At 44.0% G+C, this 27,888-nt stretch overlaps 1 protein-coding gene across 1 annotated transcript in view; it reads right to left on the bottom strand.

Moving 5' to 3' along the window:
* The window catches only part of RPAP2 (RNA polymerase II associated protein 2), a 323,291-nt gene that overhangs the window by 155,461 nt on the left and 139,942 nt on the right, over positions 1 to 27,888 (bottom strand). The window contains exon 4 of the mRNA XM_086925613.1: positions 12,856 to 12,924. Within this exon, the coding sequence (XP_086781739.1) occupies positions 12,856 to 12,924 (69 nt within the window). The remainder of the gene's footprint in view (positions 1 to 12,855; positions 12,925 to 27,888) is intronic.

Below are 27,888 nucleotides of genomic sequence, written 5' to 3' on the forward strand. Positions count from 1 at the left end.
ATGATGGACGGAGCATTTGAGCAAATCAAACACTCACCCCCAGTCAACTGATCTGGGTTTAATCCATCTCCATTCTTTAGCTCACTCTGCCACCCCAGTTCAGACATGGCCATATGCAAATCAGCCTGACCCTGTACCTCATGGGAATAGTCCAGCCCGAACTGCCAAGCCATGTCTTTCCTGGACCGGAAACAAGCTTCTGAGGACCGGTTTCTGGCATTTCAGCCGTCTTCAGCCCGGCTTGCTTGAATCCAGTGGCAAAGTGGGCAAGGGACTCACGTCTGAGCATACCCTGCCAACTTAGGGTGAACAAAGCGATACAAAAGGGGATGATGGACGGAGCGTTTGAGCAAATCAAACACTCAACCCCAGTCAACTGATCTGGGTTTAATCCATCTCCATTCTTTAGCTCACTCTGCCACCCCAGTTCAGACATGGCCATATGCAAATCAGTCTGACCCTGTGCCTCATTGGAACAGTCCAGAGAGAAACCACACACACAATGGGTACTTCCGCACCCAAATCACAGTGTGTCCCCCCGTCCCACCAGACTGTGCAATCAAAGTAATCTATGTGGAGGCACCCAAGTGTGCATAGAGTGCAGCTTAGATGTTGGTCTTTGTCGTAGCAGAGTACGAGGTTTACCCCCCTCAAACATGTCGAAAAAAATTAAACAAACCAAGAATGTTTTTTAGTTTTAAAGATACAATTTTTTTTAAAAAAAAGGTGTTGGAGGCCTTAAAAAGGTTAAATATATTATGAATCTTGGCTTGAGCTTGAAATCAAGAATTTCAAGAAATTCGTGAATTTGTGAAATAAGAAAAATAAAGGATGACGTAACCAAGCCTGTGGCTTCTTGGTACATACGAGTGGCTGGACCCTGGCCCTGTGCCTAACCCCATTTGTGCAGGACCAGAGTCTGCGTGCAGTGGGGGTCTTGTGGCCAACCCTTACTGTTTTTTCGAAACTCATACATTTACTGACAAAAACATTTAAAATAAGGCTGTGGTTCAGGTAGTGTGAATACTTTAAAGTTCACCTGTGAAAAAATCAGACTGCCACTGAAAAAGCAAAGTGAAGTATCATTATGCTCCACACAAAAACGTAAAAAACAATGAAATTTAACATTATGGTCTAGTACACAAATAAAAAGTTTCACGTTGGACACAATAACCATGCCCTTCGTTTTACCCAACGCCTTGCTTCATTGCTTGCGTCGGTTGCTGTCTAAGCTTTGATAATAAATATTTTTCAGGAATGTAATTTTGTATGGAACTTTTGGGGCTCTCAGTTGAACTTTATCTGTATTTTTGTAGTAGCACGTCACCGCAGTCCCCAGCTGTTAGCCAAGCAACGTTCTTCGAAGAGGAAGTGTGACGTAGAAATAAGCAGAGCACGGCTGTCAGTCTAGAAAGGCAGAGTCTGCACGCGGGACGTTGTGTGACCCCCCCTCTCCACGGCTTCTGTGCGCGTGGCGCGGTTACCGAAAGTGCTGGAACACACCGAAGGACGGCTTTTGTTCAGCGGCATTGGTCATTCTGGGCATGTTTAAATAATGTGTCCCAAAGCACGGGCTCTATTCCCCGAACAGCCGCCCGCGCGCTCAGGCTATTAGAGGTAAATACTCGTGAACTGGCGTTGCTGTTGATACTGGGCACAGTTGACTGGAAGCAGCTCTTTGATAAGTAGGATGAGACCAGGAGTATTTCCAAGAGAATAACCTGAAAGCTTTCCATTAGACCGCACCAGGGGCAAATAACTAAAAACAGCCGGTGTGCGAGGTGGAGAAGATTGGGCCGGTTGTTTTTTTTGCCAAACAAGGCACATGTACGCATTTAACAGCTTTGCCTTCTGTGGCGGGAAGGATCACCTGAGGTGACTCACTGCGGGTTCTTGAGATTTCAGTGCGCACTATGGCCTCTTTAATTTCTTCACAGGTGCATCCCATTTAATAAAACAGAACAGACAGCTTGTTCAGTCCTGATAAAAACAAACTATTATTTTCACACGTTTTACCCCAATAATACATGTTTGGAAACAGGATGCTAATTAATGTACCTTCACACGGCTCTTATTACAGGACAAAGGTCAAGATGAATATCATGCCATAGCACAGCCTAACACATTTCAGAAGATACATCTTTGAGCGGAATGGATTACATGCTACAATCCAGATAAAAATAACAAGGCCTAGAAATTTACTGCACAACTAGAGCCCTAAAGCATTTATATTATCGTATGGAAGTCTAACACCACCTGAAGAATTAGGGAAACTGAATGCACATGTACTCCGTTCTGCTATTTACCGAATGGAATATATTCACCATTACGACAACTGAGATGGGAAATCCTTACCAAGAATAATAAACTAGAGCCTTTAAACTAATGGGTCTACACCAGTCCCAGTTGCAGTATATACTAAAGATACAGCAAGCTACTGAGTAGTTCTGTGACCTATAGAAGGCAGAGCTCATTCATAAGAACATGGAACTCGAGGTGACTTGCAATAAAGATGGTATTTTTTCTTTATAATATATGGTCACACTATCACCTTCCCATCGAACCATTTACATCGCTAGTGTTTTGTTCTTTCATATGAAAGAGAAAGTTTGGTTGCAGACATGAAGAACACAAGCAACTTTGAACACAACAAAAAGCACTTAGTATTTTGTTTCCAAAATTCCTTAGAAACAGTTTAATGTAAATCAGATAAAAAAATGACTAGGTATGTAATGTGTAGATAAATACAGATATACTCTAACTCAGTATAAAAAAATAAACGTTCCCATAAATATCTCCTTTCTGCTTATCACTGTTCATTTGAGAAAAAATATTAGAAGAATGAAAAGCAAGTTTTAATTTTTGCTGCTTTGCTTAAACTACAGTTATAATGATGCTCTGTCACCCTGGCTGCTGGCTCTGGCAGTAGGCATAAGGTCACACCTCAATTGTAATAACTCATTACAGTTGGGCTTCTATGCCATTTCATTATAACAGGAGGCTATAGACGTTAGAAGTTGTCAGTAATAAGGTAATCAGAGATGGGCTTTTATACAGATCTAGCAGGCGTTATAAAATAACAACAATAGGTATTTTTACATTCATATTAAACTTAAAAATGAGTTGGTATGTGGGCATACAGTGGGTATAACCACTGTTAACTGTAAGAGGAGGACGGATGTACACTGCATAGTTTTAATCTCTGAGAGAAATGACCAGACACAATCCTTTTTTACGTTTGGTGAAGGCAAGGTCTTTCGATTTTACTAAAATGATATGTACCGAAGAGGTTTATAGCCAGTCCTCTTCATCCATTGGCCTGTTATTATGGCATTCACATTTTCCTTCCCACTATAGCATTTAATATGGTGTAAAGAGTCGCCCCACTTCAGTCCTTGGCCAACATCACTGTGAGTATATGGGATGCTGTCCTTTCACACGGAGCATACACATACACAAGGAGCATACACAAAGTAGTTCCCTTGTTTGCAGGTTTATTTTAGATAACACCATCTTTGGCAAGAAAAACTGATCTTGATTGCAAAAACAGGGCTTTATTCTACATGCACATTCATGCTTTTCGAGACTTTATCAGAAATTGTCAGGAATTAACAAAATCATGACAATTGGGGCAAAGTTAAAAGATACATAAAGGAAAATAGAGACTTAACATTGTTAAATACACTAAACAGATCACTACAGAACCAAATGGTTAGTTAAGGTTAAACAATGGTTTTCATGGTATTATGTGGAGATTATGTGATTTTCAATATAACGTAAATATATAATTTTAATGTTGTGGATACTCATGTATCAGTATTGAGGAGGCCCATGTAAGTAATTTCAGAGGCTGAAATGCGTCGACATAAACATAAGTTTTCACCACAAGTAAAATGATATGCAAAATACGTAGCTGATCGAGATTATGGAGCAGTAAAATAAAGTGTGAATGTGGGATTTAATAGCCTCTATAATGCAAAATGCACACTAAAAAGAATGTACATTTTTGGAATGAACTTTCCACTTTAATATATATAGTATAAGGGTTCTCGGTGTACTTCAAAATGTGATTATATAGAGGAAGCAACATAAAAATCTCTTCCAGGATATAGTATTCTAAGCATGAAGCTTATTGTTAAATACTGTAATAAGAGACTAAAGAGAAGCAGTGTGAAAACAGACAAGTAAAGTGAGGTCATTTAAACGGTATATTAGACCTCAATTAAAAGACACTTGGTGAGAAAAAAGTGATTTGCTAACTAGATGTCTGCTGTTCTGGTGCTTCTACGTTTTCGGTTGGTGCTTAGACGTTAGCGTTGGGTCACTCATACAGGAGTAGAAATGCGCTTTATAAGCTCCTTTATTTTTATTAGTGTAATCAGGGGCAAGTGAAGTGAGGCCATTTAAACAGTATATTAGACCTCAATTAATAGACACAGTAAGAAAAAAAGTGCTGCACTAATTGATCCCTGTGGAAGAACTGTCTATATACCGGGCAATGCACGTATGAAATAAACACACCCAGTCCCATAAGTGGAAGTAAAAACATTCATAATAGGAGTGCTGACGGCTCTTAATACCTGTGGGCTCAGGTGTTCCTGCACCTACTGCACCACTGAGGGTTAAGCCCAATATCAACATCGGAATATGGAATACTCTATGTCCAAAAGACACAGAGGAAATAAGGAGAGGCAGCGTGGAGAGGAAAGAAAAAAGAAAGAAGAAATAAGAGCATCCTTCCTTTCTACTGGTCCATTAAGTGAGGGCCATATCACACAGGTTCACGAATGCAAGCAAAAGCCGGATCAGATGGGACATCATGGTCTATCCTGCTCCAATTTTCAGGCCTTCAAAGAGCAGACTGAGCTTGCATAAATAGAATGCACTGCTTTTAAGGCTAAATCTATGCCTGGTAAGGAACCATATTTACACCTCAATAGCAACTGCCTAGATTTCCTTCATGGTGATCTGTAGTTACTCCATCATTTACTGCATTGCTCAGCTAAAATCAGGAAACCCAAGAGTACGGCATCCCCTAAATTTCAATCATTCACATTCCAGGGCCTTACTCCAGGCAGTAGCCTCTGCCACATTCTCTCTGTGGGAGAGAGGGCTCACCCAGTTTAACAAGGACAGTTCCAGCTCCAGGCTTTCTTACATCGATCCTCTAGTCAGTTCTCTTACCGCTCTGCACACTTTCAGACAACCTTTGGATCTTGCACTAATACTTGTTCACCATCAAACAGAGGTTCCCCCACAGAACTATACATTTAGCACCCCGCTCTCACTCCAAACATAGCATAGGGATAACAGAACAGCCATGAAAGTTCTTGCAAGACACAATAGCTTCCCCACTGCTACCCAGTCTTCACTCTTAACTCTAAACATTATTATCGGTTTTAGAACATACTTCTCAAGCATAGCACCTTCATTCTCACCACCTCCAGCGTTATGTCCATTGAAGAAAGTATCGCATTGATGACCAGATGCAGTGGCTGTTATCTCTCGCATCAGGTAATAAAATAGGGATTTCCCCTGAGATATTGTGGGCAAGTCAAGTTGAGGGGGACATCTTTCTCCACATTCTTAGATCAAACTCTCAAAAAGGGTAGGTCTAGGTGCGAAAATCCTTGTTTTCTGTATGGTATATAACTTTTATAGTTCTTCAGAGGCAGGGTGCAGTGGTTTTAGTGCCAAAGAGAGACACAAACGGATTTTTCAGTCCCTCTGGAAAATTTAGGACAACTTAAAAAATACAACAAACGCACATAGACAATAAACATATGTTAAGTGCATTTTTATGGACGTTCTCAAAACTTTTATGGTTCCAAAGCAATTAAGGATTCTGAGGGCCCTCTAAATTCTGGATTGACATTGTTCTGTAGTTAATCTGGTTATGTTTTGAGTTATCTTTGCCTTGGTCGGAGACAGCTTATACCATGATATTGGGCATCTTTACTTCTCGTGGTGATGATTATCTTGTTTGAGATGGTCAAATTACTACCAGATGCAAGCTTTTCCAGTGTACGGTCACTGTGACAAATAAAAATGTTGACTAAGAAAACAGAAAAGTGTGTGTTTGTTTTTAAGCCCACATTAATATCAACCATACAGTGCTTCCAACTGGTGTTTAGGTACAGCAAAGTCAGCAATCACCCTCGCAGGAAGGACAGACACAGAACTCAATGTACCACACTCCTTCAGAGGGTAGTTTAGGGATATGAGGGAGCAGTTAGCGCTATCATATTGCGCGTACATGTTTTGTGGGGAAAGCCTTCTAAGGCCAGAAGGACCAAGAACGGAGTCAACAACATATTCTAGTTTGCATTAGAACTCCATAAAGTCTATCTGCTCAGTTGCACATGCCCACCGTAGGGTACAATTGATATTGTGCATAGTTGGAGATCATGGGCACGTGGAAAGAGATGGTCTTGCACAGTGGAAACAATGATATTAAAGTATTGTTGCATGTACAACACTATAAGGGCCACCCAACGTCCAGTTAAATGAACCAGGTGTACAAAATTGAAATGTGTGATTTTTGTGCACAGTCTGAAAAGGAGAAATGTGTAGGCTTACGCAAACAGTCATATGACAGTAAGCCAATTGTACCAAAATCTTGGTTGCAGAAAATGGACGCATGTTGGGCACTTGCTTTTTTTGTGACCATGCTTTAATTTTGCAAAGAGGCATATGCACCAATAGGAAGCCTTGCACAATTTCGAGTCATTGAGGGGGTCACAAAATGACCAGTCCAATTAATATTAATTAGTACCAATAACTGCTCAGCCTGAGGCTGCTGATATGATTCATAAAGGGGAAGGTGTCCCTGGGACTCCTTCCGCTTGAGAATCAGTTACCACCCCAACTCATGGCACAGTAACTCATCAATGGTTGCATTCCTGTTCTATTTGGAAATGGGAGGAGGACGTCTCTTTCACTTCCTCTCCTACTTGTGATACGGAAAGGATCGCCAAGCCATTAGGAAAAGGCCTTCTGTGGATGCACACCGTGTGATTTTGCGAATCGCAGTATTTGCAACTGCACAAGGGCTTTGAACGTCTTTCCTAGAGGCCTTTGTGAAAACCACATATTTCAGTTTGCATTTTCAGCATTGCATATGTTAGTTATTCAGGCATATATACTATACACAAGGCAATGCATGTGAGATAGCTGAAAGACATACCATACTTAAATGCCCGACTTAGGCATTGTGTTAATTATGATCTTTGTGAATCATCTCCAACGGGTGCCAAGAAATCAAGAGACTCCGATAGGGATTGGCTTCAGGGTTCATGCACAGAGTTAGGTCTTTTCACTATACCTTCAATATCATGCTAATCATACATTTCAACACATTTTAAATATTTTTAAGGGTGTCATGATGTAAACCTATATAATCTTAACTATATCATGAAAAGCAAGCAGCTGAAGTAGGTCTTCAACGCCTCTGCATTATGCTGGGTGCTTTGCTTCGCTAATCATGCAGATCTGCAAATATGCATGGTTCACAATCACGCAGAGCGACTCAAGACAACCAAAGCCTACACCTTTTTTGCTTGTAAACAAAACATTCAACTACACTCTCAAATGTACAGATACTGAAAAATTAATAAGATCCGTTTCAGGAATCACCAATTCAACCATAATAATGTAAAGTAAAAATGACAAAAGATTTGTTCTTACAGTTAATAAAAAATTCATGCCAAGGCATTCAAGTAAAGTTGCTTTCTGTGTTCTGATTTCCTGACTCATTTGAGCAGGATCTGGCAGGGCGACACAGATGTAGAGCTCACTGAAGCCTGTGCTAATGCCTACCGCTAGACTCTTCCTTGGGACAGCGAAGTCGGAATAACGTGTCAGTCTGCGGTAATATCAAAGAAAGAGAGTGCAGTACGAGGAAGGATTGGAGGATGGCCCGCAACATTTCATGACCTGGAAATATCGGCGAGTACATCCCTGCCCTAGGGCTTACTGCAGCGCGCGCGGCCAAGATCAAAAAGTAACGCGTTCCTACACTGTCCACGATGAAGGGATCTTTTGAAATCCACTCCATCTAAATGTAATCCTATGAAAGTAAAAATAGGAAGTCACGAGAGAGGTCTTCAACGGAAAGCTAATGAAAAATACTAATGAAGAATGCTTTTTGAGGCAGCAACAGCCTTTTGTCGAGTTCGGGTGTTAACATTATTCTTATCCTCAACTCAGAACGTAAATTAGGTGAGCAGAAATAAACCTAAGTGAACACCATTTTACTGTATATCTGTGATTTGTTTTCAAAATTAGTGAGAAACGTCAGGCGAGTAACACATTTCCAATAATAATAAAAGATGTGACAGTTTATCAGGGCACTGCTAATTTATAAAGCTAAAAAAATGCAAATTAAAAGGTCTTTACGTAGAAAAACACACAATTTTCCATAAAGTGTAGACATGCAGAACTGCTATGAAAAGGACTGCACCCTTTTACCCATTCCACCAGAATAGATGGCACAACAAGCTACCGTGCCGTTTTATTATCGGTAGTGTCCTTATGTTTTACTCCATGCAACACTGTCCAGAGATGGTAATACCACCAAGAATCAAATCTTAATCTTCTATATCCTCCTGGGACCTCTTCAGTAGATGCCTTGCCATTACTTTGCGAATGGAGTCGGGGGCAAGGACAAACTTTATCTACCTCTCTAGGAAAAGGTAACTTAAAGCATACCTCTAACTTTTACTCATGACAATGCCAAAGTTACTGCATGTGGTTCCAAATAAAAATTTCCTTTCCTGGCAATAATTCGAACCTAATCACTATGGCAACTTAGAAACAGAGTTGCTTTTTTGATGTTAGGAAGTGATATTAACCAATTAACTATTTCGTTTGAAGAGCTCTAATGCTTGGCCTTTGCCATTTTACGGCTAAAACAGCTAAAACAAGGGCGTCCTTGTTGATTTCTTTCACAGCCAGTGTAGAGATGCACACCAACGTTAAAGTACTGGCCATAAGTGAAGATTGAAGGTAAAGGTGATGGCCTTGGATAAAGATGGAGCCTTCCTTCGAGTCAGTTCTTGTGATTCCAATTGGTCAGAGCACTGGTGGGCGTAGCAGATAGAATGCAACAAGCCAGAATGTGCCTGAGTTGAAGGTTTGAAGTACATAAGGAAGATGCACCAAAAGATTCAACTAGATGAAGGTGGGTCCGGAAGTGCCTGATAAAATTGTCCTCCGGTGTGATATTCTCAGAATGTAAATTGTTATAGGTTGTTTAACAAAGACCCATTTCTTGTCAGAACTTCAGTGCTGCTTCCAAAAAACCCATTTCTCATGGGATAATTCATGTCTTAGCATTATCCTGTAGCCTAAGGAGCCTTTCAGCAATCAGACTTTAAGGAGGAAGACATCCTCCGGAGCAAGCGCAAAAGTTCCCTCTGGACCAGTTTTTGAAATTGGCTGGTTTTTAGTCTTGAGAATAAGTGCTAGGAAACCGTTATTAAAGCAGAAGTATGCTCAGCTCTTTCAGTTCTTCTTTGGCAGGCAGCAAATGTCTTTAGCACGTCATCTTGATCTCAGTCATTCTGAAGTTCTTGAAGGCTATTTTTTTTAAAAAGGTAATGGCTTGTCAGGCCATGGTAGGTACCCTAGTCCAATTCCCAAAACGTTTCCCATAATCCTGATTCTCATGTTTTATAAAAGTTGTTTTTTTCTTGTTCGTGAAGAATTACTTATTGCATTAGAGGTTTCCCAGGGCACTTGGCAGCAAAAATCAAAAGTGTCATTTTTCTCTCCATTACCACCACAGTCTTTTGATAAGGTATTGTAACATCTTCTGACATCATTCCAGGGGGATGTCCCACTTAGCAGGAAAGTAAATCTGGGTTGGCCCCCCAGTTTAAAAGTGGTAGGTGATAACAAACCAATTTGGTGGAAAATGGCTAGGCCCCACCTCCTATCCACTGTGCACAAACCCATTAAAGCCATGAGCCCTGGTTGACGGTCAGCTACGTCTATTTGCAGGTGTGAATGCATGACTTTCCAAGTCCAGGAAAGGCAAATTCTAGATTAGTTTACACTGAATGTATGTTTTTCTAGGTTGCATGTTTTTATAAAAATCTGATGCAAGCCAAAATATTTGTACCCCCCCTCTGTTAACCCTGGCTAAATGAACAAAGTAGCTAGCCTATTGTTCTGCAGAGCTGGTAAACAAATGTGGATCTCATGAAGATGGACCAGGGGCATCTTAAGGATTTTGGAGGTTCTAGGCCTAACGTATTTTGGGGAGCCGTTTTCTGAACATCTTTGATTTTTATCTAATTCCAGCTTTTTCATTCTCTCTGTGGCCAGGTCACTGACAGTGCATAGGCACACTGGTCCAAATTCTAAACAGGTTTAACATCTAATATTCAGGGATAGTATTGTGCGTGCTCAATAGCACAGCAACAGCTCACTAATATTATTGCAAATAATCTCTGTGACCCCATCCCATTTCTCATACGTGAAGTCCTGTTTTGATCTAAAAGAAACTTTTTCATGGATGTTGCATTAAACATAAAACACAAAATTTCTCTGCAAAACGTCAGTAAGAAGTTTACAAATATAACCCACATTAAAAATAAATTAAAGGGAAACAGTAAGAATTATTCAAGGTCACCATATCAAGACTCTTTGCAGAACACAACTGGCTCTACCAAAGGGCCCCTTAAAGCCTGGTGCCCTGGGCCGGCGCCCACTTAGCCCCTTGATTAGCCCCTTGATTAAAATGTCTTTGTGACGGACCAGCATTAGGCTGCCCGAGAACAGTCAGTGCCTCTGCAGTGTAAATATATATCTACCTGGGATCCCCTGCTTGGTTCTGGAAATCTAGCAGAACCACAATTTTATATTTTTGGCATGGTGCTCAACAGACTGTCATTGTATTTCCTGGAATCATAAAAGTCCACAAGCAACTAAATACCAGACCTTTTATACACCGTTTCCCTCAAGGAATGTGAGAATTATATCTGTCACGCCCTCCCCAGATATCAGGCCACAACGAAAGGAGCCATCCTTTCATGAGGTACAGAGTAAAATGGTACATGGAATGTACACACGACAAAGCACATTTTTAGGCTTTCGCATACAACTGCTAAATACGCGATTACAGATTTGTCAGTCGGTGACCCAAACTTATAAACTTTCCATTAAACTTCTGCAATTGCTGGACATTAAATTCATGGTTAGGGTTAGATGCAAGTGAAAACGTTATAGCTGCTTTTCAGGGCACATATGTTGTATAAGACATTACCAGCAATGGGGACAAATGATCACTTCCCTAGACACAATCATAGCAGGGCCACTCCTTGCAACTATAGTGGACTTTATATTACCTCTTCACACATACTGGGTCGGCCCAGTGACCTGCCAGCGTTAACAATGGCTGCGCTGGAAGTAAGGAAAATGCCATTTTGGAGAGCAATTAGGTAATGAGTGGTTCATTAGTCCTCAGCGGTAAAAAACATACAGAAAGATCATTTAATTTTTCCTGCAAGCTGACAACTACGTTGATGTGTCACAATAGTGTGTAGTGTAAACCATTTTTTGCAAATAATGCCATCCTGAAGGTTTTGTTGCAAAAAAGTAAACAAAACAGCTAATATGAGGAACTTCCGGAATGCAGGGCAACATATGCTCCAATAATAAACTCAAGAGTTAAGCTGATACATCCACAGTATGGAACAAAGACGGTTCCCTCTTACACCGTGAGGCCAGTGCTGCTTCTGAGGGAGTGTGAGACCAATGGAAAGTACAGCTGTCCTTTTGTATATTTTGTTGCTGTAGTGTTCAAAGAAATCCAATAGAAGGACAAAGGTAAGAGAAAGAAAACAAAAAACGATATATGAAAACACATTTCTAAAGGTCATATTGGTAAGAGCCCTCTTTCTAAAATAAGCAGTACTTAATCGGTGATGTGGAGATTTGCCATCCCCATGTTGGTAAAGAGGTGATGGATCCAGAGACATCATGCGCCAACTCGTGTGGCCCTTTCTGTGATCGTTTGAAGTTGATTTAGCTGCTACACTGTAAATGGTGCACAACATCAACATGCCGGACAATGCTCTTTGGATTTTTTGTTATCTGTGATCGAATCCAGTCTAGTTTTAAACAAGGGGAACTTAGCAAATCAAAAAGATTTTAGTAGGGTAGCTGAAATAGAGAAATACAATTATAATATAGAGTGTTTCTAGCAAACATAACATGCAAGTGCAAAACGCGTCGAGCATCAATTCATGCTGTATTGTACAACTCACAGTATACTTACGATTGGGAAGAACTCACAGAATGACCACAAATTAAATCCTATATGCAGAGAACTCTGCGTCCCCAAAAATTTCCCAGACCAAATTCAACTTAAGAGGCAAACATTTAGAAACGCATTTCCTTCATCAAACAAGGCAAACATGTGTTTGGTTTTCTCTCAGAGGATAGCATTTTATCAAGCAAAATTTGACAGGAAACCTATCAAACATTTTTAATAAGGACATCTCCCTGCATATATATGCATTAAACAGCTACCTGCAGCCCAACCGCACTTGACAATTTGTGCAAGATCACAAATTAGAATCAAAACACAATCAAAGGGGCCAATGAGGAGAACCATTAATAAAGAGAGAATTGAAAAGTACTTCCATTTCCTTTGATCATTTAACTTCATTGTTGATTCCCTTTTGCTCTAAAATTGAAAACCAGAAGTTAGGGCCCGATATAATTCAAGATCTTGTGAGCCCTTCGGTTACCATTTAACTCCGAATTCCTAAAGTCTCTGCCCCAAATGTTCAGAGTCTTGAACGTTTACCTCCAGTAGAAAAGGTTTAAATCATAAACAGTACTTACAATGATAACAGTACTACAGCAATAATTGACCATTCAGGTGTTCTGTGGATTATGTTCTTATTTGTTAATCTGAAAACAAAACAAAAACCACACATTACAAAAAAACACTTTCAAAACAAACCATGTAATACTCAAGCAAAACCTAATTTGTGATAATAAGATCTGACTTACTGACGTGTATGACACAGCTCATACAACGTACATTTGGTCAGGTTCTAGGAGTAGTCTAATTTTCTTTAATTGGCTAGAATACCAAGCCATCAGCCTTAGACATTTTTGAGAAACCCTATGCAAAGTGAATGAGTATCATTACATGGGTGATAGTAGCACCTATTATTAAGACTGTTTAGTAAAAGCAGATTTAAAGCATGAACCTCTGTATAAAAATGAATTGTTTTATAAAGTGTAGAAATGAATAGAAGTACATGATTTATGTGTGTAAGAAAGTGCCCTCTTTTTGCATGGTTGCCCCCACTTTTTGCCAAACTGTTGATGTACTTTGACTGAGTTTGCCCTGGGATCCTGCCAACCAGGTACCCAGGGCCTATGTTCTTTCCCTAAACGTCATTGAAACAAAACCCAATTTGCACTCTTTGGCCACATATAAGTCCCTTGTAAATGGTACTATAGGTAACAAGGGCACTGTGGCCAGGGAAGGCCTCTAAGGGGTGCAGCACTTATTGTGCCATCGTTAGAGGCCCTGTACCTTTTCACACACACACTGCTGAATTTTTGAATATGTTAGCCGCTTTCAACCCAAGAGTTTGATCCATGTGCTACACCTTTCCTTGTGTTTGCCTAACACAGTGAGTTGTTATTGTTAACTGGTATTTGTATAGCAGATAATCACCGGCAGGTCTCTTAGCGCTTTGGAGAGAGGCATACCAATTCAAGGACAAGGAGCTAAACTGTGTTCAAGGTTTCTCTAAACAGAACCGTTTTGAGCTGCTTCCTGAATAGGAGGAGTGCAGGTTCCTTACGGAGGTGTTCAGGTAGTTGGTTCCATAGTTGTGGAACCAGGACGGAGAATGCTGTGCCCCCTTTGGATGCGGCGTTATACCGAGGAAGGGCCAAGCGGCAGGCCTCGGAAGACCGCAGTGTGCAGCCTGGAACATAGTTCTTGAGGCGTTCTTTAATGTAGGCCCTGGGCTTGGCCGTAGATTGCTTTGTAGGCAATACAGAGGCCCTTAAATTTTGCTCTCTGCTGATAGGGAGCCAGTGCAGCTTCCACAACAGCAGGGTGGCGTGCGACCTTCTAGGAAGCCTGAAAATCAACTTGGCTGCGTCGCTCAATACCACTTGTAGTTTATGAATAAGTTTCTGGGGAAGGCCGATGTATCAGGCATTGCCATAGTCTAACCTCGAGACAATAGTGGCTGACACAATCATCTGTAATGAGGTGGTTGAAAGGAGGGGGACAAGTTTCCGCAACTGCATCATAAGGCCTGTACATGTGCCGACGATGTGGGGACTGGTTAGCCATGGAAAGCTCCGATTCAACTTTTATCCTCAGGCATATCACGACCGGCACTGGCTAGGGGTGGCACCTAGCTCCTGGTGCCAGAAAATGTCACTCCAAGGGTTGCTTTTGGTGGGGATAACAAGGACTTCTGTTTTATCCACGTTGATTTTCATCAAATTCGCTGTCATCCAGTTCACTGTAAATCTGAGGATGTTTTATGCCAGATCCTGTGCATGGGAGGAGTTGTCAATAGGGAGGATGAGTTGGGCATCATCTGCCTAATTGAAGACTCTGCAGTCCAAGCTGGCTAGGGCCGCCACCAGAGGCTGTAGATACATGTTAAAAAGGAGTGGGGACAGGGCAGAGCCTTGGGGAACGCCACAAGTAAGGATGCCCCTGTTGGATACCTGCTCATCCAACTGAATCCTCTGGGACCGACCTGACAAGAAGGATTCTAGCTAGCAGTGTGCCAACCCGCAGATGCTCAAAGCAGTGAGTCTGGCCAGCAGCTGTGCATCATTGACTGTATCAAACGCCCCTGATAGATCTACGAAAATCAGGGCGCTCAATTTTTTATTGTCAGCCATAGTTCTGAGCTCATCAAGTACTGACAGCATCACCAGCTCAGTACTGTGATGGACTCTAAAGCCTGCCTGTCGCCCCTGGAGTAGCTGGTGTTCCTCAAGGTAAGACAAGAGTGTCTTATGGGCATGTTGTTCCACAACTTTCGCCAAAAAGGGAAGCTGGGAGATGGGCCTATAGTTTTTGGGGTTAGCGGCATCTGCCCCTGGTTTCTTTACCAGGGGGATGTCTATGGCATCCTTCAGGTTGGGCGGCAGGAAGACAGACTCCAAAGAGTTGTTTAATAGGGTGAGGATCTGCCTTTCCAGCTCGAGAAGGGCCATTCGGAAGATCCTAGGGGGGCAGGGATCTGCCGGAGAACCTGATTTGGTCCAATTCATCAGCAATGTTAGAGAGGCTGAGTCTAGTTTGGGAATGGCGGTAAGTTGCTTACAGGTGGGAGGGGGGGCTTGGAGCTGAAACAGGGAGCTCTGATTAATATGGGTGTTATCAATCTTGTAGAGGATATGCCTGACCTTTTGGAGAAAGAAGAATTGGAATGCATTGCAGTCAATAGGCGCGGCTGCCGATTTCCCTTCAGACTTTTGTCTGAGTTCTTTCAATATTCTGAAAGTTACTTTCTGTTTGTTTACCGCCACTGTAATTCTTGTCTCATAATACTTGGCTTTAATGGTCATAATAATTTTTTGAACAAGGTAAGTAGAGTTTTGTAAATTATCAGTTCGGCTGGGTCATAAGCTTTACGCCACCGTCTCTTGGCTTGACAGAGTTTTTGCTTCCTTACCCTCAAGAGCTCAATAAACCAGGGGGCCCCTTGCCCTGGTCTCTAACCCTATCCCTCCGCTGTGGTGCCACTTGATCTATGGCTGCACGCAGAGTATCAGTGAGGGCTTCACTTTCCTGGTCCAAGTTTCCCAACTCAAGTTTAGGGGGGGGGGGCTTAGTAGGGTGTCCATTAGGTTCACTGCCTCAATTTCTTTCCAGCTTCGCACCTTCTTCCACTCTGGGGGTGGCTGTGACAGTTGGTTTGTCCATCGGGACCCAGCAGCTAGTTAATGAATGGTCAGACCAGGCACAGGGCTGATGTCTATTAGACTAGACCGTGGTTGCGAGGTCCAGATGAGGTCAAGGATGTGACCTTTAGTGTTGGCGGGGCTGTCAACCAATTGGTGGAGCCCCATCGAGCCCAGTGCTGTCTCAATTGGCTGGCCAGTGGCTCTTTCTGTACTTTATCCCAGTGATAATTGAAGTCCCCAACCACAAGGAGTCATTGGTACCGTGAGCAAAGGTCAGTGATAATCTTCAAGAAGAGATCGTTGAAGCAGGGGGTTAATCGCGGAGGATTGTATACTACTATGAGTAGAAGGCAGGAGGATTGAAATGAGATTTTTATCCCAAGTATGTCTGCATTATCAATGCTCTCAGCCACTATTATGGCAACCATTAACTGCTTCTTAAAAAAGATGGTCACACCCCTTCCTCTCGTTTTATCTCCACGGTTATGCCAGAGGACATCAAAGTCTCCCGGGAGGGCTGCAATGATGTCAGGGACTGAGGTGTCACCTAGCCAGGTTTCTGTAAGTGTCAAGAGGTCTATATCCCCATCTTGGAGCAGTGAAAAGACTTCAAGGTTGTGCTTCTGTAAGGAGTGTGTGTTAAGGATTGCCACCTTCAACCTTGGCTGGTTTCCGGATACAGTGTTTATGTGTGATGCTGGAAGCGGGATCATAGGTATGCCGCCTCCATTTTCCCTCAGGATTTTTTCCTCTCTCAGCTTAACTACTATATTACCACATAGAGCATAGCTTCCTGTGGCTAAGGCCTGTAGTTCTTTTGCTGAGTTCACCAGCAAGTGGCCAGGGGTCCTGGCCCCTGGACCCGGTCAGGCGCAGAAGGGTTTGCCTTGGGCACGCCTTCGGCACGCTGGCGGCGTGCCCACTGCGCACGTCTGCTCCATCGTGGCAATTTAGGTACTCCCCTTCCACCCCCCAACCAATCAGCTCTGCGTAGCAGCAGCTGTTCTCCCCCCTGAGCACTAGACCGCGTTTAGGAAAGCGGAAGTGCAGGTGGCTTGGGACATGCGTCAGCGAGGAAAATGCTCTGCAGGTACCGGTCAATAACAATTTTAAAAACGGGTCAGACTCAGTTTTTAAAAACATGTGCAGATTCAACACAAATTATTAGCAGCAGGGATTGTGTAAAAAAAAATGGTAAAAACGGTTTAAACAGTATTTTCCACAGTACCACAAATCACATACACTGAAGACCGCCTAGTGAGCTTTGGCACTTCTAATTCTCGCTGCGTGTCCGCTCCAGCGTGGCAATTTAGGTGCTCCCTTTCCGCCCCCAACCAATCAGCTCAGCGTAGCAGCAGCTGTTCTCCCCCTGAGCACTAGACCGCGTTTAGGCAAGCGGAAGTGCAGGTGGCTTGGGAGGGTGCGTCGGCAAGGGAAATGCGCTGCAAGTAACGGTCAATTACAATTTTTAAAACGGGTCAGATTCAGTTTTTAAAAACATGTGCAGATTCAACACAAATTATTAGCAGCAGGGATTGCGTTTAAACAGTTAAAAACAATTTAAACAGTATTTTTCTGAGCACCACAAATCACATACACTGAAGACAGCCTAGCGAGCTTTGGTACTTCTCTCCAATTCTCGCTCGTCCAGTCAACTGACTTCTTGGACAAAGGTGTGAACAATATAGAAGTGATATACAAGCAATTTCTTAAACATCTTTACAATGATTCTTTGGTATCTCTTTTTTTTTTAATTCATTATTTTGCAAATCAAAATGTAACATACAATTTTTTCAATTGCTTATAAATTATGCACTTATCACCAGGTATATGCTAAATGTTCAATACATAATTGCATAAAGAAATCAAAGCAACAAGATTATTTGTGCCATTAGTTGGGGTTCCCTTAGGCCCAATGCATTTCGGGACACAAGTCCCTTCTTCAGAGGCACATCGGCAAAGAATACAAAAAACCTATTTCTTGTACATTCGTGGATCGATATCTCAAGGAGGCACCTCTTCCCAAGAAGTGCATGGTTTCAGGTCCCCGAGAGCAGCTGGCTCTCGACCCAGGGGTCTAGAAAAATGTCTAGTGGGCGCTAGAGTTAGGTAATTTTTCAGGGAACAACTCAAAGATGCCCGCTGAGTGCAATATTCATTAATTCCCACACAGGCATCAGTGTGGGTTTAATGTGTTGAGAAGTTTGATACCAAACTTCCCAGTTTTCAGTAAAGCCGTTATGGTGCTGTGGAGTTCATAATGACAAAGGCCCAGCACCATATACTCTTAATGGCATTACTGCACTTACAATGTCTAAGAATTGGTTTAGACACTGTAGGGGTACAGGGCTCATGCACCAGTACCCTCACCACTGGTATAGGGCACTCAGTTAAAGGGGTGGCTTACCTATGCCAGGGCATTGGTTTGGAGACATGGCACACAGGCATGTGTGCCATGTCGACTCTTCACTTAGTTCTGCACTAAAACACCCAGCTTGCAATGGCAGTGTGTGTGTGTAAAGGTACAGGGCCTCTAACAGTGGCACAATACGGGCTGCAGCTTTTAGAGGCCTTCCCTGGCCACAGTGCACCTGGTACCTATGGTACCATTTACAAGTAACTTACATGTGGCCAAAGAGTGCCAATTGGGTTTTGTCTCAATGCAGTTTAGGGAATGAACATAGGCCCTGGGTACCTGGTTGGCAGGAACCCACGGCACACTCAGTCAAAGTACATCAACAGTTTGGCAAAAAGTGGGGGCAACCATGCAAAAAGAGGGCACTTTCTTACACCCACACCCCCCACATGAAAGATGAGACCAACCTTTCCCTAGAGAGTCTTCATCGTTTAAGACTTAAGTGGAAGAACGTGGAAAGTTCATCTGCATTGGCATGGGCAGTCCCAGGTCTATGTTCCACTGTAAAGTCCATTCCATATAGGGAGATGGGCCACCTCAAAACTTTAGGGTTTTCACCTTTCACTTGCATTAGCCATTTGAGAGGTCTGTGTTCAGTTTGAACAGTGAAGCGAGTACCAAACAAGTATGGTCTCAGCTTCTTCAGGAACTAAACCACATCAAAGGCCTCCCTTTCAATAGCAGTCTAACCCTGCTCCCCGGGGAGTAACCTCTTATTTATAAAAGCAACAAGCTGATGTTGGCCTTCATCATTGGTCGGGGATAGGACTGCTCCTATCCCTAGCGCAGAGGCATCAGTCTGCACAATGAACTGCTTGGTATAGTCTGGAGCCTTGAGAGTTGGTGCTGAGCACATTGCCTCTTTCAGGGTGTCAAAAATCTTTTGACAGCTAATTATCCAGTTGACCTTTTTGGGCACCTTCTTGGAGGTGAGTTCTGTGAGGGGTGTCACAATGGCCCCATACCCTTTCACAAACCTCCCGTAGTACCCAGTCAAGCCATGGAATGCCCTGACTTGGGTCTGGGTTGGTGGAGCTACCCAGTCCAGGATGGCCTGGATTTTGGGCTGTAAGGGATGCACTTGGCCTCCACCAACAAGGTGGCCCAAGTATAACACTTTTCCCTACCCTATCTGGCATTTGGTTCCCTTGATAGTTAGGCCTGCAGTTTGCAGGGCTTTTAAAACCTTCCCCAGTTGGATCAGGTGATCCTGCCAGGTGGAACTAAAGACAGCAATATTGTGAGAAGTTGGCCTGGTATATGATGTCCACTATTCTAGTGGGCACCTTGCACCAGTCCAAACGACCCTTATTGATGTTAGGTTGTAAAGTCAACCTTATAAAAAGCTATCCTAGTGGTAGCTGTGGAGAGCAGCCTTCAGGCTAAGACTTAGAGGCGAGTTAAGCTAGTTGTTTTACCAATTATAATCTCTTGAATGATCAAATGAAAGCATACCACACAAGGTATATACCAAATATATATATATATTTTTCTAAACACAACCCCTCTGGACTCTTTATGATGTCAGAGGTACAAGGAACTTAATTAACATACGATAAGTTGCACAGTATACGTTATGCCCTAGGGGCCTCACAAACTATGTACTAAAATAGTGGTATAAGAACCACGTGAGAGTTAGAAAGCAGGCCTAGGGCCTGTGACATCGCTGGGGCTGCCTAGAACCACCAATGGTTAGTATGTAGGAGTCCCACGGGAGACGCGTGCAGTGTCTAAACACAGCCGCGGGTTACCATTGAATTTCTATGGTGAACGAACAAGTTACAAAGGTACAATTTAAGGGCACTTCTAGGTGAACTACGATGGAACCCTGTTAGACTAGGACACTTCGAGAGTCAAGACCCACGGGAGCACCGGAGTACTCGTGTTACCTCACCGAGGGAAGCCGGCTGCATAGGTGTCTTTTGGTGTCGGGTTTCGTCGTTGATTCCAATGGAGAGCTGCGAAGAAGTGCTGCAGGCGACCAGAGGAAAAGTGTCCATGTGGATCCAAGGGTGGATCAGAGATGTAAAGAACCCGAAAGCAGAAGGGACAGAGTCTGGGTCACTAGCCAGTGACCAGGATGGAGATAGGAAGATGCCAGCCAATGTCGGGTGATTTCAGATGAGAAGGTGAAGCTTGTCTCTTCAGCCACGAGGTCCAGGAGCTGTCAACGTCGACCAGGAGCTGGATTCGAGCTGTCCTACGAAGGATCTAATTGACTGTGGTGTAGGTATCCGGATTGGACCAAACAAGCCTTTTGCGAAAGGAAATCCACGCAAGATGTCGAGATTGGCTTCGGTGCAGATCAGCAAGGTCTAAGGAACTCCTCCTTTGGAGAGGAGTGGGAGTACGTCTGGAGCAACCAGGAAAGCAAAAGTAAATCAAGGATTGGTCCTTGTGGGTGCTCACTAGCCAACGGACTAGGAACCGCGAAGACGCGTCGAGCTGAAATGCACAATGCGGGTCCACGGGACACTCGTGGAGTGTGGGCCTCTAAGCTTCAGAGCAAAAGGTGTCAATACACAACTTTGGGATACCTCGGGAAGTAGGTGAAGTAGCAAGGATGCAGGAGTTCCAGGTCCCACGTCTCTTGTGTCCGCCACAGGTCTCAGCTTTGCTGGGGGTGCAGGTCAGGGTCAGAGATGTCTGGAAGTCCGTGTCCTGTGTCGCAGATTCTTCGGGATCCGGCGGTAGCCTCAAAAATGCAGACCGGTAAAGATGCTGTTGGTGCCTGTTTGGACAGGGTGGTCACTCCTTGACCACAAGGGAGATTTCTTCCGTCTTCCAGTCGATATGGAATGTTGAAGGTCCAGGATATATGTTGCAGAGTTTCGTCCAGAGTAATCTAAAGTCCTAGGGACTGGGGTTCTATACTTATAGCAAGTTTAGGGGTTGGATTAACTCTAAGGTCCCTTCTATGGTTGGACCTGGGGAGGGGGTGGTTACACCCCTTTCCCTTTGTCCAGTTTCGCGCCAGAGCTGGGGCTGAGCGCCCCAGCAACCGGTTTGAACTGGGAAATATGGAGCACCTTGTGTGCCCCAGGCAGTGTCTGGAAAGCATTCACTGAATGCAACCCACCCTGCCCCAATACACTAAAGCCTGTCTGGGGTGATGCTAGCACCTCCCTGGACAGGATACCTATTGTCCAGGCCTCCCCTGCTGGAGTTTCGTCCAGCAGCAGGAGGGCAGACTTGTGTCTGTGGCAGCAGCATCCATTTTGTGATGGTAAGGCTCTGTTTAACTTTAACCGGGGTTACCAGTAACTACATGTCATCTCCCTCTAGAAGGGTGGAATGCTACCCCCGCCGCCAGAACTGGCGGGCGTTGGGGGGTTGTATTCCAAAGTCTTTGACACCTTACATAACATGTTTTGATAAAGCCAAACCAAAGTTAGCATTAACTGCAAGGATTATAATGCACTTAAGAGTATATGGTATGGCTATATCATAGAACAGCTATAAGGAGATGGTTCCGAAAGCTGCAGAGTGGCTCAGCTCATGCTAGGGCACACTCTCACACAAAACCAAGCACTCTGCCTCCAGGATTGTCAAGGCCTGCCAAAGGAGTGACTTATAGGTTACTATGTGTCTATATATAAGGTAGATATAGATATACTATATCTAAGTAAGTTGTGATTACACCACCTTACCCAGGCTGTAAGTACAGACCTGTGGTGTCAGTTTGGAAGGCTAACCAGGGGTGGCATAATACAGGCTGCAGCCCCTGGTAGGCCTTGGATGCACCTATGCCCTGGGTGCCTAAGGTACCATATACAGGGGCTCACAAGGGTGACCCAGAAACCAATCTGGTATGTACCTAAAGTACATGGTATCAATTTAGAGAGAGAACAGCTAGGCTGTGGGCCTGATTAGCAGGGCCACAGCCATACTAAAGTCGAAACACCAGTGAATCACAGCAAAAAGTGGGGGTAACCATAGGAAGCAGACCCTGCTCTCCTACAAATATCATCTAGATATGCTGCACAAAAGGCCTCCAATCCAGCAAGGACTTGATTCATCAACATTTGGAAGGTGGCAGGGGCATTTTCTTTTAAACCAAAAGGCTTAACAGTAAACTAATAATGCCCATCAGGTGTGGAGAATGTGGTCTTTTCTTTTGCTCCTGGTGCCATGTCAATCTGCCAATACCCTGCAGTTAAGTCAGAGGTACTTAGAAATTTGGCTGCACCCAATTTGTCTATCAACTCATCAGCTCTTTTGATAAGGTGCGCATCTGTCATGGTGACAGTGTTGAGACCTCTATAGTCCACACAGAACCTCATTTCTCTCTTTCCACCCGGTAGATGAGGTTTGGGGACTAGAACCACTGGGCTGGCCCAGGGGCTCTCTGACGGTTCAATAACCCCTAACTCCAGCATCTTTCTGACTTCAGCACTGATGCTTTCCTTAACTTGATCAGACTGTAAATAGATTTGATATTTGACAGCTACACTGTCCTCAGTGTCCACATCATGGTACACCAGTTTGTCTGTATCAAGAAAGGAGAATGGGAACCAGGAGCTGATTATGGTCCAGTGCCTGTGCTGCACTATCAAGTCGTCAAACCCAAAAAAAAGGGTCACTGTTCTGTCAGCGTGGTGCAGAAAAATCACCCTCTCACCGATGAGAGAGGAAAGCGAGAGAGGGTAAACCTAGGTCTAAGACCCACTTTGCAGGGGGGGAACAAGTCTTGTCTCACGTTACCCTCACACACCCCGAAGGATGTCATGCTTCATCATTGGGCATTTGCTCCTAGTCGGGCCGGCGCTACAATGCCCTCCGGGTCCCCCGAAGGGTCACTTTAGCTGAGATCTTTTTAGAGAACAGCTGTTAGATGAGTGCGGGTGTGTGGAGTGGGTCGTATGTGCACAGTGAGGTGTGTGTGAACGATAAATATGGCTAAAGGATAGCAAAGGGAAAATATATTTTATTGTGGCGGTCCCCTTGCCATACTAAAAATCCAAAAGGTTGTGTGTTATGCCTATGGGCAATGATGTACCCATGGTAACTAAAAAGGTCAGGTCAAGATCTTTCGCGCCTAGATGGTCATAACGATCCTTGGCACTACCTCAGGACCAGCAATAAATAGTGAAGTGAAGTGAACTGTGCAAGTGATAGAGGGATTCTAAACCTCAGCGTAGTTGGGGCGGGCTCGTGCTGTGGAAAACTACTGCTCAGCTACAACTAGTTAGTTTATCCGCTCTTGAAAGTGACCTAAAGTCACATGGAGAAATACTCCATGGGCTTGGATGTAGGTAATCCTGTATCTTCATGGGAGTTTCTGGTTATGTGTTGCCTCTCAGCACCTACCCGATCGGGCGCCAGCCTGTATGTTGTTAGGCAATGGAGATGGGGGCTCTGATATAGTGCTCAGTGCAGCTGTGCTGGCGGCTCCCTCTTCCAGGTGCTTCGTCATGTATTATCGTAGTGCGCATGTGTGGGAGTGTAGCATAAGTATCCATTGTGCCCGTGGACGTGTAGAGTGCTGGACATGTTCCCCTTAGATCTGCGCAATGCACATGCATTCCACGAGCGCTACAAATGTAGAACATGCTGTTTGCATGAGGTATCTGAATGACATAAATCAAAGCGTGGGAACCGAAGCCCTTAACACCAGCAGAACTATTGGTGGAGGGTTCGGTAGGGAGAAAGAAGGAACAGTGGGAAGATGTTGCCACATGGCCGAGCTGGGAAGGAGTGTTCCTCAGTCAAGAAGGGCTCAGCTTAATGATTACGTTTATACAATTGAGTGTGTACTTAATCGACATACTAAAGTCTCAGAAACTAGAGTCTAGAGGATAAAGGGAAAAGTAAGGTGGCAGTATATATGACAGAGAGGGACACAGTGTATCATACACTCTAAGGTGTAGGAGTGAGTTCCTCAGTGCTATGAGACTAGTTCTGTGTTCATAGGGGTCACTAGTGTTAACCATCCCAAGGAAGTAGGAGGATGATGGTTTCATGTTTTCGCAGTTGGAACTTAGATTCAATGTCAGAGTTCAACCCACGGTATCTCATCGTTGAGACCTCGTATGTGGGTGTGTAGGTGATTACCCCAACGCTGCTCAGTCTCAGGAGTGCGGTGTTGCTCTATAGCTGGTTGGCCTCCAGGATGATCCACTCCATCTCGTAGCATGAATGTCCTGTTTCGATGAAATGGTTAATTCTAAATCTGGAGAGTTTTTGTATGTTTGTTCGTTGGGCAGGCACTGCATGAACCACACGGGTAGTGTCCAGACACAGGGGGTAGCTTCCACAGTATATTATTCTGAGGTTTTTTCTTGGGCTGTGGCCGAGTATGGACAAGTTAGTCACATAAGTTGGCTGTCCGCATGAATGCAAATCGGGGTTGCTCGATGTTCAATGAGGCAGCGTCGAGAATTTTCCAGTTCTGTTTGATGATTTGTTTGATCTTGTTAGACTGTGACGTGAAGGTGGTTACACAGGTAATGGCATTGCTCATTTGGTGTTGCCTGGTTTCAAGAAAGCCCAGGCGGTTGTTATTCCTGGCGCATTTTCTGGCCTTCCGGATGACCTCCTGCTGGGCAGTCCCTTTCATGCAGATTCCTGGTGAGGGAGTTAGCTTGTTCGTCAAAATCCCGGACAACACTACAGTTCTTCCGAATCCTGAGGAACTGGCCATAGGGTAGATTCTCCCGGAGTGCCTTGGGGTGGTAACTTTTGAAGCTCAGGAGGCTGTTACGATCAGTGGCCTTCTTGAACGTCTTTGTGTATAATTGACCATTCTCAAGGGTGATGAGCAGATCCAGGAAAGGGGTGGACTTATCAGATGATGTCATCGTGAAATGTAAGAGGGGGTTTAGATGATTAACCCAGTCGTGGAACTTGGCACAGGTTTCTTCAGTACCATTCCATAGGATGAGGACGTCATCGATATATAACTCTTCCAGGTAATGAGATTTTTCTGGAACGGGTTCGTATCCGTGAAAATATGGGTAGTCTCAAGATGTGACATGTACAGCCCTGTTCGTAATCGTTGATATCAAGGATCACAGTAGCTTCCCCTTTGTCCGCTGGCTTGATAATGATGCTTTCGTCATCCGTGAGGGAGGTGATCGCTTTCCGGAGTTTGTTTGGCATATTGTTGAATGTAGGTTTCCTCTTCAATTGGTTAACCTCTTTTAGTACCGCCTTCTCAAAGGTAAGGACCTCACTGGGTACCATGCCTGCTGTAGGGGTGAATGTAGAGGCTGGTCTAAGCCCAGAGTCCCCCTGTTCTGGTGTGGGTTTATCCAGGAAAAAAGATTTAAGTTGTATTTTCCAAAACAGTAGATGGAATTCTTCGTTCATACGGAAATTGTTCTCTTTTGGAGTGGGGACAAAGCCTAAACCCATATTTTGGACAGTGGTTTCGTACATGTTTAGTTGCCTTTTAGATAGGTTTACAATCAGGTTTTTGTATGCGTCATGCTCCTGGTTGTATATTGGTTCTCTGTGTCTTGCCACTGAATCTGCATGTTCCTCTTCTTCTTCCTCTGCCTTTGCTATGAAAAGGGGGTGGAGGATGATGGAAGATTGGCTGTTGGAACCCTTGGTGTGGAGCAGGGTACACAGGGTACTAGAGTTGGTCCCTCTGGGGAAAACGGTTGGTTCGGGTGTCCATACATGGATGGTGGTGGGGGTGGTGGGAGAAGTCCCTGTTTTTTTGAGTTTCTACCCCAGCTGGTGTTGCTCAAGTTGCTGTGAGATGACCGGTTTGAGTTGTTTGAGGTTGTAGAACCATCATCAGAGAGAACATCGCTGTCTGAGGGATGGTAGTCCTCCTTGAAGTAAGGATATATCTTCTCTCTGTCAAACCTTTTGATGTACTTCTGCAGCTTCTGCATCTTCAGTTGTAGGAGATAGTCTCGATGATCCGATATCTCAGCATTGATTTCGGCCAAACAGGTTTTGTACGCCGATATACTGATACCAGTTCTAAGGCCATTCTCTGCTATATTTAATTTAATGATAAGTGCTTCGGAGAGGCGCTTTGCTGTGCCTATGATCAAAACAAGCCAGTAGTGGGTACATTTCCACACCATCTGGCTCCATTCCCGCCTAAAGATCAGGTCGTCAAGGAAGATTTGTGGTGCAGTTTTCACTAGCAGACCATTGGGAGCTGTGTTCGCTCTCAAATATTCAGTCATTACAGTACTATGTAGTGCGATTTTAACCTGCAATTTCTTTTAGGGAGGCTAGAGAATTACAGTCTCCTTGTAGGCTAGTTGCAGCCACATTCCCTTCACTGTCTAGTAATGTTGGTGTTTTAAAGATTTCTGCCACAAATCCCAATCCTAAGATATCGCCCATGTTGGCTGTAGTCATGTTTCAAGAGAATTGAAAAGAGTGGGCGAGTTAAAGAGGATAGAGGTCCCTCGACTGAGCCGCCGTGCTAAGACTATATCAAGGAAGGAGAATGTGGACCAGGAGCTGATTATGGTCCAGTGCCCGTGCTCCACTATCAAGTCGTCAAATCAAACAAGCGTTTGCAATGCACTAGGTCTCACATTAATTAAGTTTGAGCTATTGGCATTGTTAAATATTGCAACACTAATTGCAACAAAATTCTATAAATTGCAGGCCAAAAAAATGTGTATTTATTTTTGTAGCAATGGTGGCATGTTGCGCTTTAGATGAATATGTTAAAAAGTAAAGTGTGCCATACTGCGATTGCTACAATAGTTAATTGTGGATGCGTTAACAATTGATGTTTGCACTGATGGCTGGTGGTGTCTGTGCCTGTAGAAATTGTGCACTGATGACTGGTGGTGTGTTCTGCCTGGTGGAAGTGTGCACTGCCAGCTGGTGGTGTGTGTGTGCCTGGTGGAAGCGTGCACTGACGGCTGGTGGTGTGCGTGTCTGGTGGAAGCGTGCACTGACGGCTGGTGGTGTGTACCTGGTGGAAGCATGCACTGACGACTGATGGAGAAAGTGTTCACTGACGGTGTGGTTGTGTGTGTGGTTGCGTGTGTGTGGTTGCATGTGTGTGTGGTTTTGTGTGTGTGGTTTTGTGTGTGTGGTTGTGTGGGTGGTTGTGTGGGTGGTTGTGTGTGTGGGTGGTTGTGTGTGTGGGTGGTTGTGTGTGTGGGTGGTTGTGTGTGTGGGTGGTTGTGTGTGTGGGTGGCTGTGTGTGGATGTGTGTGTGGTTGTGTGTGTGGTTGTGTGTGTGTGGTTATGTGTGTGTGTGTGGTTATGTGTGTGTGGTTGTGTGTGTGTGGTTGTGTGTGTGGTTGTGTGTGTTGTGTGTTTGGTTGTGTGTGTGTGGTTGTGGTTGTGTGTGGTTGTGTGTGTGTGGTTGTGTGTGTGGTTGCGTGTGTGGTTCTGTGTGTTTGTGTGTGTAATTGTGTGTGGTTGTGTGTGTTTATGTGTGTTTGGTTGTGTGTGTTTATGTGTGTGGTTGTGTGTGTTTATGTGTGTGGTTGTGTGTGTTTATGTGTGTGGTTGTGTGTGTTTATGTGTGTGGTTGTGTGTGTTTATGTGATGTGGTTGTGTGTGTGGGTGTGGTTGTGGTTGTGTGTAGTTGTGTGTGTGGGTGTGGGTATGTGGGTGTGTGT

The sequence above is a fragment of the Lissotriton vulgaris genome, chromosome 1_1 (assembly GCF_964263255.1).
Source record: "Lissotriton vulgaris chromosome 1_1, aLisVul1.2, whole genome shotgun sequence".
Taxonomy (NCBI): Eukaryota; Metazoa; Chordata; class Amphibia; order Caudata; family Salamandridae; genus Lissotriton; species Lissotriton vulgaris.